At 57.0% G+C, this 12129-nt stretch overlaps 1 protein-coding gene across 2 annotated transcripts; it reads left to right on the forward strand.

Moving 5' to 3' along the window:
* The first annotated feature begins 931 nt into the window (after positions 1-931).
* On the forward strand, positions 932-8759 carry ODC1 (ornithine decarboxylase 1). 2 transcript variants are annotated; one of them, XM_081101208.1, is made up of 12 exons: positions 932-1103; positions 3288-3398; positions 3487-3623; positions 3869-4042; positions 4181-4353; positions 4604-4738; positions 4858-4939; positions 5107-5190; positions 6121-6283; positions 6363-6475; positions 6562-6776; positions 7748-8759. In XM_081101208.1, exons 3-12 carry the CDS (start codon positions 3516-3518, stop codon positions 7893-7895), a joined length of 1395 nt encoding a protein of 464 aa, XP_080957334.1. In that variant the 5' UTR covers positions 932-1103; positions 3288-3398; positions 3487-3515; the 3' UTR covers positions 7896-8759. The 2 variants fall into 2 exon arrangements, with proteins under 2 accessions (XP_080957334.1, XP_080957333.1); XM_081101207.1 differs by lacking the exon at positions 932-1103 and adding an exon at positions 1308-1355.
* The last annotated feature ends 3370 nt before the right edge of the window (positions 8760-12129 follow it).

A 12129-nucleotide genomic window follows, 5' to 3' on the forward strand; every position in this document is an offset into this window, starting at 1 on the left:
TAGCTACACACTCAGCTGGCCCAGTTCACGGCTGATGTGCAGAACACTGCGCGGCACCGTCACACTGAGCAAGACCCGCCCGGACCCGAGGCCCGCGCTACTGACGCGGGCGCAGCCGCGGCGTCTTCGGGACGGTCCCTGCCTGCCCGGCCGGGGCACGTGCACTCGCTGCTGGGCTCTGGGCCTCGTGTGCGGGCGCTTAGGTCACCCTCCACCGGCCACCCACCCACCGCGCCGTCCGCGGGGCCGAGGGCAGGGGCGCGCCTGGTGGCTGCGGGCCCGTTACCTGCCACCCCTTCTCCGGACACGGACGCGGGGCCCAGCCTCGGGCTTGATCAAGCCCCGCGTGCGGCTTTGCGTGCCCACTGCTGCCGGCCACCGGGTCGGAGGGCACCCGGATGTGTGAGACGTGGTTTCGGGGCGCAGTGGCTGGCGGGTGGTGTAGGGGGGGGGCCTCGCAGAGGGGACTGGCCGGGTGCCCCCAGCATTCTTCCCCGTCAGCGTCCCTGTCCCTTCCGGGGAGACAGGGGCGGCCGAGTCCTTCCCAGGCCCCTTCCACGGGAGCGGAGGCGGCGGGGTCCGCGGGGTCCACGTGGCCCACCCGCGTCCGATCTCCTTTCCCTGCCCAAGCGCAGGAGGCCTTTAAGGCCAAGCGCAAGGACAGCTTTGCGTGGCGCGGGTGCTGAAGGGCGGCGGCGGCGGCTCCCGGCCCGAGGCTGAAGGTCCGGCGAGCTGCGGGCAGTCAGCGCCCGCGGGGTCCCTGCGGTTTGCCGCGTGTGCGCGGACCTGCCGCAGGGCCGGAGGGCGCGAGGCCGCCGGCGGGGGCGGGGCCTGCGGGGCGTGCGCGTGCGCAGACCTAGAGGGCGCGAGGCCGGCGGCGGGGGCGGGGGCGTGGCCGGCGGGGGCGTGCGCGTGCGCGGACCTGCCGCAGGGCCCAGAGCGGCGCGAGGCCGGGGGCGGACCGGGCGGCGCTGGGAGGCGCTGACGTTTAGCCGCCCGCGCCCCCCGCCCCTCCTCCAGGCCCCGGTTGGCCGCCGCCGCCGCGCTCCGCCCCCTCCCTCGGAAGACGCCCGGACGGAACCGATCGCGGCTGGTTTGAGCTGGTGCGTCTCCATGACGACACGCGCGGCGCTATAAGTAGCGGAGCAGCGGCGCGTCGGGCTTTGTCAGTCCCCTCAGCCTCCGCCGCCGCCGCCCCTCTGCCAGCGCTCCGGCGCCACTCGGGCCGGCGGTCTCCGCGGGAGGGAGCGAGGCGGAGGGCGGCCGGGCGGGCGGCTGACGGGGGCGGCCGGCGGTCCTGCGCGCTCGGCGGCGGCGGCTCCATGGGGTCGGTGTGAGGCGTCCGGCGCTCCGAGGTGAGAGGGGCGCCGGGGGGCGGGCGGGGGCGGCCACGTGTCCCTGCGCGCCAGGCCGGGGGTCGGAGGCCGGGACAGACCCGCGCCCGGACCTGCGAGGGACACGTGGCCGTAGAGCCGGCCGCCGGCCGCCGGCCCCCGGTCTGGTGAGCGGCTCCCGCGGGGCCCGGGTTCCCGCGGGCGCGCCGGCCCGAGCCCTCCCCGCGGCGCGGCCGTCCTGGCCTGGGGCCCCGCCGACGTGGGGTTCTGAGCCGGAAGCCGCGGGGAGGCCCGTTGCTTCCTTCGGCCGCTGTTTCTCTTTTTAAACCCACGTGGCCCGCGGCGGCAGGTGCCGCAGGTGTGAGCGCCCGCGCGGCTCGGGCCCCGCTCGCCCGCCGCCGCCGAGACCGGCTGCCGTTCCGCCCGCGTTCGACGCTTGCTTTGGGTGGGTTTTGCTCGGCTGGTGGGTGGGTTTCGCTCTCTGTACGGAGCGGAGGACCTGGCGGAGAACCGGAGCGTTGCCGGGGCTGAGGGTCAGCCCGCCAGCCTGGCCCGGGAGGAAGGTCCAGCCACGGAACCGGGAGGACCCGGGGTTTAGGAGGAGCCCGGGGTGTTCGGCCCCAGTTCAGGGCCTTGGGCGTGGGACACCCCCCCCCCCCCCGGCTTCCGGGAAGCCTAAGCCCTCGGTGCCAGTCGCGGAGCGAAACCTCTTAGAAAAGTGGGGACACGGGGTGCGTGACCTGTTCAACCTAAGGTTGCGCCGCGTTTAGCTGGCGGGGCAGTGTTTCCATGTCTGTTGGAATCAGCCCAGGCTTCCTAGCAGGTGCCGCTGGGTCCGACCTGTAGGTAACTCGGCCACCGGCGCCCTGGAGGTGTCCCTGGCCAGCCCTCTCCATCGCCAGGTGCTCAGATGAGCTTCAGAGATGCAGGAGAGCAGCGATCTATGTGAGGAAGACGTCCCAGGTGTAAGCCTGAGATCGCCTCAGCGGTGCACACGCAGCAAGACCCTCATTCACGCAGGTGCCCCGCTGCCGCCCGCGGGCTGTGATTTATGTCCCAGAGGCCAGAGGGCTTTGCCGGCCTCAGTCCCTTGCGTGGCCGGAGGGCCGAGTCGGGAGGTTGGCAGTGCCCGACAGTCACCTTAGAGGGAGCTGAAACAGTTCTGCCTGCACGGGCCGGGTGGGATGGATGGCAGGCCGCCCCCCTGGGCCTCAGATGCCCGGGGCCAGAGCGAGCTGCGGCCTCGGACCATTGCCCAGCCTCTGCCCGTGCGCTGCGGGCACTGAAGCAGGTTGCACTCCGGGCAGGAAGCCGGTCGGTTTCAGTAATGGCGTTCACCACGGTCATGGTGTATCAAGTCCAAGGACGTGGCTCTGATTGTTCGAGCTTTTTGCTTACCCATAAGTCACTCATGTTTGTTTACTTAAGCAAATATTGCGGATACTAGAGTGCCTGTGGGGAGTCCCAGAACTGCTAATTTAGTAGCCACACTAGTCTAAGAATGCTGACTTTTCTGATCAGATACAGCCACTATGAGATATTATGTTGATTTGAAGATGCAGTTTTTAGAAATACATGCCCACCCTGCACATAAAATTAGCTCATAAAATTCCCAGGAAACTTGAGAGCACCCTGTAAGTTGAGCCCTGGATGTTTCCATGATGGCTTTTAGTTACTAGAAGTGATTCTGTGTAATTTAAAGTGCTTATGGAGATGCACGGTCCTGTGTATGGGACTTCGTGTGCTGCTTCAAAATAACCTGCGGTGCTGCATCTGGTGTCCGCAGATGCTGTAGAGGTTTGTGGGTTCGTGACTTCTCCCAGGAGTAATGGGATTCCCAAACCCAGAGTGAGCTGCGCCGTGTCTGAGCCGCCCTGCTTCCTGGGTGGGCGGGTTAGGGCCCAGTGTGTCCGCTCCATGTGTCCTAAGGGGACAGCACATCTGTGTTACCAGGCATTCCCGCAGCTGCACGGAGAGGACCCGTCTCCTGTGGACTGGGAGTTCCTGGAGAGCCGCCTCTGAACAGCTGGCAATAACTTCCTAAGTCCCGTCTTCATTTTCCTTGTAAGTATTCTTGGCTGCTGCACGTTAATCTTGTTCAGAATGACTAAGTATCTAAGGCTTCTGAGTGAATGTCTCCACCCTTTTGCAGAGTGTTGCGTTTCGGAACATCCAGAAACCATGAACATGAACAGCGTTAGTGACGAAGAGTTTGACTGCCATTTCCTCGATGAGGGCTTTACTGCCAAGGACATCCTGGACCAGAAAATTAACGAAGTCTCTTCTTCAGTAAGTGTCTGCAGTCCATGCCGGCAGCGTCACCGGGCAGTGCGGCAGCCGGGGGAACTTCAGTGGGGTCTGGGAAGTGCGAGGGAACTTACGGTCTTGTTGGGGAATTTAGAGTTTAATTGGCTGTGGATCGTCCCAAATAATAGTGGTAGTCATGTCGGTGAATGAATCGAGGTGATGGAAAGAGGAGGCCGTGGGTGCACTTTGTTTACTGCTCACGGTCTGCGTGCCCACGCTTTCTGTAGGACGACAAGGATGCCTTCTACGTTGCGGACCTGGGAGACATTCTAAAGAAACATCTACGGTGGCTAAAAGCTCTTCCTCGGGTCACCCCCTTTTATGCAGTCAAATGCAATGACAGCAGGACCATAGTGAAGACCCTGGCTGCCATCGGGACGGGGTTTGACTGCGCCAGCAAGGTGAGCGAGACGAGACGCAGCTTAAGTTGTTTCCTGGGCAGTAGTTGGGGCGCGGGGCTGTGATGTGACACCTTCCCGTGCTTCTGTTTCTTTCACTATCAGCTACATATGTATAGTGTAACCTCTCTTCCTTTTCAGACTGAAATACAGTTGGTGCAGAGTCTTGGGGTGCCTCCAGAGAGGATCATCTATGCAAACCCTTGTAAACAAGTGTCTCAGATTAAATACGCTGCCAGTAACGGGGTCCAGATGATGACCTTCGATAGCGAGGTCGAGCTGATGAAAGTCGCCAGGGCACATCCGAAGGCAAAGTGAGTTCCTCCACGCGGCCGGGTTGGAGGCGGGATCTGTACGTTGCCAAACAAGCGCAGATTCCCGTTGCTGATCTTTGTACTCCAGTGAATTCTCTGTGCTGGGTCAGGGGCAGCGGGGGAAAGAGCTTAAACCCTCTGGGCTAGGAAAGCCGTGTGAGACTCACCACAGGACCAGAACCGAGGGGTCTGTGTGGTGAGCGTGTCCGTGGGCCGCCCTGTAACGTCGCTGCGCTCCCCGTGCTTCTAGGCTGGTGTTGCGCATTGCCACCGATGACTCCAAAGCCGTCTGTCGTCTCAGTGTAAAATTTGGTGCCACACTCAAGACCAGCAGGCTGCTTTTGGAGCGGGCCAGGGAGCTCAACATCGATGTCATCGGTGTCAGGTGAGACCGTGGTGCGGTGGTTAGAGCCTAAGACAATGAAAGTTTTACAGTTTGTTCCCCACTGTGAACAATTGCCTTCAGAAATAATAAATGGCGTGTTCTCCTTTCTATCACCTCAGCTTTCACGTGGGCAGTGGCTGTACTGACCCTGAGACCTTTGTGCAGGCCATCTCTGATGCCCGCTGTGTCTTTGACATGGGGGTGAGTATATGTAAACCCTCGGTGTGAGGTGGGCAGGGCCGGCAGAACGAGTCTCAATTCTAGAATCGGCCTTTGGAGGAGTCCTCTCATTGCAGAGGCTGAAGCCTCCTCCATTCTTCATGACTTGTTACAGATCTCGCTGTTTGACCTAATTTTCTTGCCTCCAGGCTGAGGTTGGTTTCAACATGTACCTGCTGGACATTGGAGGTGGCTTTCCTGGATCTGAGGATGCAAAGCTTAAATTTGAGGAGGTAATTCATAGCAAAGCTGATCAGCGGTAGTTGCTTTAGCAAGTCCCCTAGTGGAGTACTTTACAACCTAAGTGTTTTAGCTGATAACCAGAGGGACTATACAAACATGAAAATAAATGTCCTGAGCGACTTTTATGCTACTTAAAATTGTACTTAATATTCTTTGGTTTTCTAACATAATGAGTCACTTCCTAAAATGTCTTGGGAAACAATTAAGAAATGTTGCTGTGGTGATGAGAGAACACGCTGACTAGTACAGCAAGTGCTCACTTATGTCATGAATAGGTCCTGTGACTTTAAATGAGACGACTCAGAGCAAAACTGTTTTGTCCTGGGCTGATGGGTATACATGAGGGTTCAGCTCCGATGGCTGCTCATGTGCTACAGCAAAATGACAACATTTGAACAAAGCGACGTAATTGGGGGACCTGCTGTTCATCTTTATACCAAATGTGCTTTGCTAGAACTTGTATTTCCTCTATTAAAACATTAAGTGTTTAGTCACTTAGGAAGTTAAGCCCCATTAAATGGTGTTGAAGTTTATAAAATATCCACTTTGTTATTTGTTAAAATTATGTGAGGTTGACAGAATAGAGTTTTATCTTGTTGGCATGTATTTGCTAGATAAAAATATTTGGGGGCACGCTGATCCCTTAGTAAGTAGTAATACATTTGTTTTATCGTTTGATAAAATGGTCCCTATAACATCTTGGAGGACAGAAGGATAGCTAGAGGGGAACCCAAGGGAAACCACGGGGTACGCAGGCTGGTCCTGGGGGGCAGTGTTTAGTTTTTGCTGTTGCCTGGTGATAAGAGCCTCTGCTGAGGCTGTGCAGACATTTTATATCACATCACAGCACAGCGCTCCACCGCCTGGTTCCCCTGATGGCTGACTGCTCTGTCTGTCTGTCTGTCTGTCTCACTCCGTAGATCACCAGTGTAATCAACCCAGCCCTGGACAGGTATTTCCCATCAGACTCAGGAGTGACAGTCATGGCTGAGCCGGGCAGATACTATGTCGCATCAGCGTTCACGCTTGCGGTGAACATCATTGCCAAAAAGCTGGTCTCGAAGGAGCAAACGGGCTCTGACGGTAGGTGTGACGGGAAGTCGTTGCACATGTAAGTGGAAGCTGGTACAGAGGTGGTCACTGAGACTGATCTTCCTCCTAGATGAGGAGGAGTCGAGCGAGAAGACCTTCATGTATTACGTGAACGACGGCGTGTACGGGTCATTTAACTGCATCCTCTACGATCATGCGCACGTGAAGCCCCTGCTGCAGAAGGTACCTCCCGTCAGTGTGCTGTGTGTGCGAGGGAAGATGATTGGTCACAATGGGTGTAACTGGGTTCGTTTCTCTCTCAAATGCAGAGGCCCAAACCAGATGAGAAGTACTACTCATCCAGCATCTGGGGACCGACCTGTGACGGCCTCGATCGCATCGTGGAGCGCTGCGGCTTGCCCGAGATGCACGTGGGGGACTGGATGCTCTTTGAAAACATGGGTGCTTATACCGTGGCTGCTGCTTCTACTTTCAATGGGTTCCAGAGGCCAACGATCTACTATGTGATGTCAGGGCCGACATGGTTAGTGACAGTGCGTGTGTGTGGCCTGATAAGAAAGACCTTGGGGCGCTCTCCCGGGAGCCCCGCACCTGTCCCTCCCCCCTCTTCTTCCCCTACAGCATGCAGCTCCTAAACTCTAAGGGTTCCCACAGGACTTACTACCAGGGCAGCAGTGGGCAGCTCGTCCTGAGCCAACCCCTGGACTGGTCTCCAAGACCCTCTTTCTGCCTTCTCAGCCCCACCCAGTCCCTCTCCTTTTGCTGCTTCTGTTCTCAGCCCTTTCTTGTCCTCAGCCCTTCCTGGTGTCAGTGTCCCCAGCTTTAGTAAATGTACTTTTTAGGGAAAAAAAGGAATAGATATCTTCTTCGATTTATGCTCACTCATCTCTCTAATTGAAAGGAATTATGTTGCTTGGTTAAATAGAACGTTTTCTATGTTTATTTTCTCCCTATTAAGGGAGATGCTCTAGAACAGCGGTTCTCAACCTGTGGGTCACGACTCCTTTGGGGGTCAAATAAGACCATTGGAAAACATATGATTACATACTGTTTTTGTGATTAATCACTATGCTTTAATTATGTTCAATTTGTAACAATGAAATTGGGGGTCACCACAACATGAGGAACTGTATTAAAGGGTCACGGCATTAGGAAGGTTGAGAACCACTGCTCTAGAAAATTTGGAGAATACAAATGGATGGAAAAATCTCTCCAGTAATTGTGATTTGTATTTTCAGATGGTCCCTGATCCATAACCATTTTTAGAAAAGTCTGGTTAAGATATTTCTATGTGGCGGGAATATTTTAATGAATGCATGTGACCTGTGGTTTCCTTATTGCCCAAAAGGGGGTTCCGGAGAAATGCTAGCTTTAGAAATACTAGGTGCTTCCTCATGACAGGGACCAAGGAAGGAAGTGGCTCATGGATAAGTTACTGGGAGCTGCTCGGTGTGGTGACTCGGGGTCCTGAACGTGCCCTTCTCTCTCTCTCAGGCAACTGATGCAGCAAATCCAGAACCGCGGCTTCCCACCCGAGGCGGAGGTGGAGGAGGACGCCGGCGCCCTGCCTGTGTCCTGCGCCTGGGAGAGCGGGATGGAGCTCCTCCCAGCAGCCTGCGCGTCAGCCCGCGTGAACGTGTAGACCATTCCTGTAGCTGTTACGCGAGTGTAGCTTGACTTAAGGGATTTGGGGGGACCACTTAACTTAATGATTGCTAGTTTGGAATGTCTTTGTAAGTGGGGGTGGCACAGATGGAACAAGGTGGAAGGCCTAGGCGACGGGGTCACACTTACGTGTTCCTATGGAAACTATTTGAATATTTGTTTTATATGGATTTTTATTCAATTCTCAAACATGCTACCGCCGAGCGCCTCTCAGCTGCCAGGCAAGCATTTGTAGCTTGTGTGTTGGCAGAACCAACCCGAGGCTTAGTGTTGTGACCTGTTTTAACAATAAAGTACCTTGGAAATTAGGCATTGGGAGATCTTCAGTGTGTCTGTTCCACACGGCTCGCCTTGCCTGTGTTTTCACAAGTGGGAATCCATGTTTTCATTTCCCCAGAGGACTTGAGAGTTGGTGAAACTCCTTGGACATGCCTTTTCTGTTGGGCATTTCTGTGTCAAGTCCATGAGTCCTGCATGAAGTTTGCTGGGGATTCTGGAAGGGAGTAGGTCTAGCCTCAGGCAGCTGGAGGGAGCAGGATGGATGAGCAAGGCCATGTCTCTGCAGCTGGCAGTGGCCAACATCTACCCTCGTGGCTCAGTCCGCCCGAAGGGCCACAGGTGCTGGGACTGCAATGCCCAAAGCCTCTGGTGACTAACTGGCCCCACGATCCCTCCCGTCCCAGCCAGTGCCCGGGGGAGGTGCATGAGGCCTCGGAGCCCTGCCTGGAGACCGGGGCGTTCCCTTCCCACCTGGGCCGCACTCCCCAGGCAGGCTGCGTGGCTAAAAGTCAGGAATGGAGTGCAGCATTTGGCAGTCAACTTAATAAATCCAGCGACACTCTCTTGTAGATCTTTGCCTTCTTCTCTGACCGCTACATACCGCCCAAAAGTAGGCCCATGCAGAGGCGGCTGCACCCACAGCCATGCACAGGCTGCTGCACTCAGAAACAGCAGCTTCTTCACCTTCCCACTGGCCATGTTTCTTGCCTCCACCCTTCTCATGGGTTTGGCTGGGGTCTGGGTTCAGTGAGGCTGCCAGGTGGGCCGTAGTCCACTGTGACTGGTGTCCCTTAAGAAAGCGACACGGGGTTGTTCTCCGCCCAGCGCTCCTACTGACAGTTATGAATGCCGGTTTCTTCTTGGGTGTGGTTCCCTCACTTTGGACTCGGATTTTTAAAAAGAAAACGAACATTCGCAGTGGCTTACCGAAACTCCCCAGGCATGTGCTGTGCCAACGCTGCACTCCCTCTGCTGGGCTGTGGAGCAGGTCTGCCCCATGGGCACCTCCAGCAGGACCTGCGGCCGGATCAGTTTGCTCAGCCATTTACACCTGTTGCGCTCTCCCCACCTTCTTACCAGCCTCTCCGTTCTCAGGTGCGTGTGGTGCGCAGGTGAGGGCGTCCGTGAGGAGGGAGCCACGCATTGCTGCCCAAACTTACCAGTAGATAGGTGGCATGTGAGGTCAGCGTAAACCGCATAACCCCGTTTATGGCAGACGCCTGTGAACCCTGGCCCAGCTTCTGGGAACCAGGCTGGGAAACTAACGTGCTCGAAAACGGTAAGCAGCTGCTCACGTCGGAGAGCCCGACGTCTGGGTTTCTACAAGAGCGTTTTTATAGAAGAAAGAGTAAACTCCAGTTTTAACTTGTAAGTTAAGAGTCAAAGATGAAATGCAAGTGTCGTGTGACTCAGGCTGGTGGAGGGCCCACTTTGGTTAGTGAACCACGACTTTCCAATGTCTGCTGTCTATTTTGTTGTTAATCCTCACCCGAGGATATTTTCGCCATTGATTTTTAGAGAGAAGGGAAGGGAGGGAGGGAGAGAGACGTTGATGTGAGATACATCGATTGGTTGCCTCCCGCACGTGCCCCGCGGTGGGGGGGAGGTAGGGTTGGAGCTTGCAACCCTTGACCAGAATCAAAACCTTCAATCCGCAAACCACCGCTCCAACTACAGGGCCAACCGGCTAGGGCTGCCTGCTACCCGTTTAAATGTTAGCTCCGGCCACACTAAAACTCGCCTGCATCTTCCCCGGTAACGATGAAGCTCTGAGAGGTGCCGGAACCGGGGTGGGGGGGGTAGGGGGGTAGGGGGGTGGGCATTACCAGAGTGGAGGGTGACACTGCCAGGCCCCGCAGTCAGAACCCCCTGGGTGCCAGCCTGGACCAGCCACTCCCCAACCCCTGGCACCGCCTGAGCTGGCAGACAGATACCATACGTGACTGAGCTTCAACCTGAAATGACGGAAATCCTGGAGCTGAGAGTTTGCTCTCTGCCGGGCAGCGGGACCAGAGCTCAGTGGAGATGAAACTGGGACCCAGTAAAGACAGGTCGCTGGAGGCCATGCCTGTGACTGGGATTGGACACTCCCCATGTTAGGTGAGCTTTAGGGAGTCATTGTACCGTGAACCGAAACCTGCTGCGCTCGGCTGCCAGGCCCTGAGCGGGAGCCCTTCTGCAGGGAGCTCGCCAGCCCCGCGGCAGCCCCGCAGGCGCCTGACTCACGTTTCATGGAGCCAGGAAAACCCATGGGCTCGCAGACAGAACTCACATATGGGAAGCCACCTGGAAGCTGGCCAGTGGGGAGCTGGCTTCAGCGCCAAGACCCCCTGCTGTGGGTCGATGCCCTAACCCCTCAGCCCTATGTCCTCTAAACCCGTGGTCGGCAAACTGCGGCTCGCGAGCCACATGCAGCTCTTTGGCCCCTTGAGTGTGGCTCTTCCTAAGCCTTCGGAATACCCTAATTAAGTTAATAACAATGTACCTACCTATATAGTTTAAGTTTAAAAAATTTGGCTCTCAAAAGAAATTTCAGTTGTACTGTTGATATTTGGCTCTGTTGACTAATGAGTTTGCCGACCACTGCCCTAAACCCATCACTTTTTTTAATCCTCACCCAAGGATATTTTTCCTTTGATTTTTTTTAGGGAGAGTAGAAGAGAGAGGGAAAGACAGAAATATCAATGTGAGAGAAACACATCCTTTGGTTGCCTCCTGCATGAGCCCCAACCAGGGCCCAGGCCGGGGAGGAGCCTGCAACCAAGATACGTGCCCCTGACTGGAATCGAACCCGGGACCCTTTGGTCCGAAGTCCAATGCTCTATCCACTAAGCAAAACCGTCTAGGGCTAAATCCATCGCTTTTAAATATATATATATGCATTTTTATTGATTTCAGAGAGGAAGGGAGAGGGAGAGATAGAAACACCAATGATGAAAGCGAATCATTGATCGGCTGCCTCCTGAACACCCCTCACTGGGGAGTCAGGCCCGCAACCCCGGGCCTGTGCTCTGATGCGGAATCGAACCCTGACCTCCTGGGTCATAGGCCGACGCTCACCACTGAGCAACACCGGCCGGCCCCTCAGTCTCTTGTTTCGCAGCTGGGATGCAGGCCAAAGAGGCCAAGTGATTCGAGTCAAGCGAGGCAGCCAATCAGGAGGGCCTGGGAGGAAATAGGTCCCCGCTGCCCTGGCCATTTGCTGAAGAAGAAAAACCGAGGCTGGAATGAGCACCTGTCTGCATCCCACCCAGGCGGGGACGGGGCTCCAGTCCTTGCTGTACCCCAGCCTCATCCCAGCCCAGGGCGGCGGCAGTGGGCGGCCAGGGCACCTGTGGCTCCCAGCCCTGCGGAGTTGGCACCGTGAGCTGTGGTCATGCGTGGGCTTGGGCTGCACTGACCCCGCTGAGTCCAGCCTGGCAGTGACCAGGCCCCTAACGGTCCCACCCCCCTGAGCTGGAGGCTGGTGCGTGTGCACCTGGCGGGTCATTAGCGGGAGGTCAGGGACGCTCTGGGCTCCCGGCAGAGTGAGCACCTGGGAATCCTTGCTGCTGTCCTGGGCCACGGAAGGATTTTTCCCATCCTGACTCCAGAATGAGGAGGGTCAGGTCGTGAGGGGACAGTCTGTGCCTCTGGCCACAGGGGTCACCGAGGTGGAGCCTGAGTCCAGGTGACCTTCCTTGGGCTGTGGTCTCGGTGGTGAGGGCTGAGCAGGGTCTCAGGGCCTCTGAGCTGGCCGAGCTCAGGAGGCCTGAGCTGGACTGAGGTCAGCCATTGGCATGACCCTCATGTGCCCTTGCCCTGGGGGTGCCTGGGAGCTGCCCCTCCAGTGTCTGACCGGCCCCGGGCTGTGCAGGCTCAGCCCCAAGGCTGACACGTAGGTCTGCCAGACCCAGCAAGTCAGCACGTGAAATACCGCATGAGACACGTGC

This window comes from Myotis nattereri (assembly GCF_964212035.1).
Source record: "Myotis nattereri genome assembly, chromosome: 10".
NCBI lineage: Eukaryota > Metazoa > Chordata > Mammalia > Chiroptera > Vespertilionidae > Myotis > Myotis nattereri.

Coding starts and splice junctions, on each gene's coding strand:
- ODC1 (XM_081101208.1), top strand. CDS start 3,516: ATGAACATGAACAGCGTTAGTGACGAAGAGTTTGACTGCCATTTCCTC. Junction 4,043..4,180: donor GGTTTGACTGCGCCAGCAAG/GTGAGCGAGACG, acceptor CTTCCTTTTCAG/ACTGAAATACAGTTGGTGCA. Junction 6,777..7,747: donor GTGATGTCAGGGCCGACATG/GTTAGTGACAGT, acceptor TCTCTCTCTCAG/GCAACTGATGCAGCAAATCC.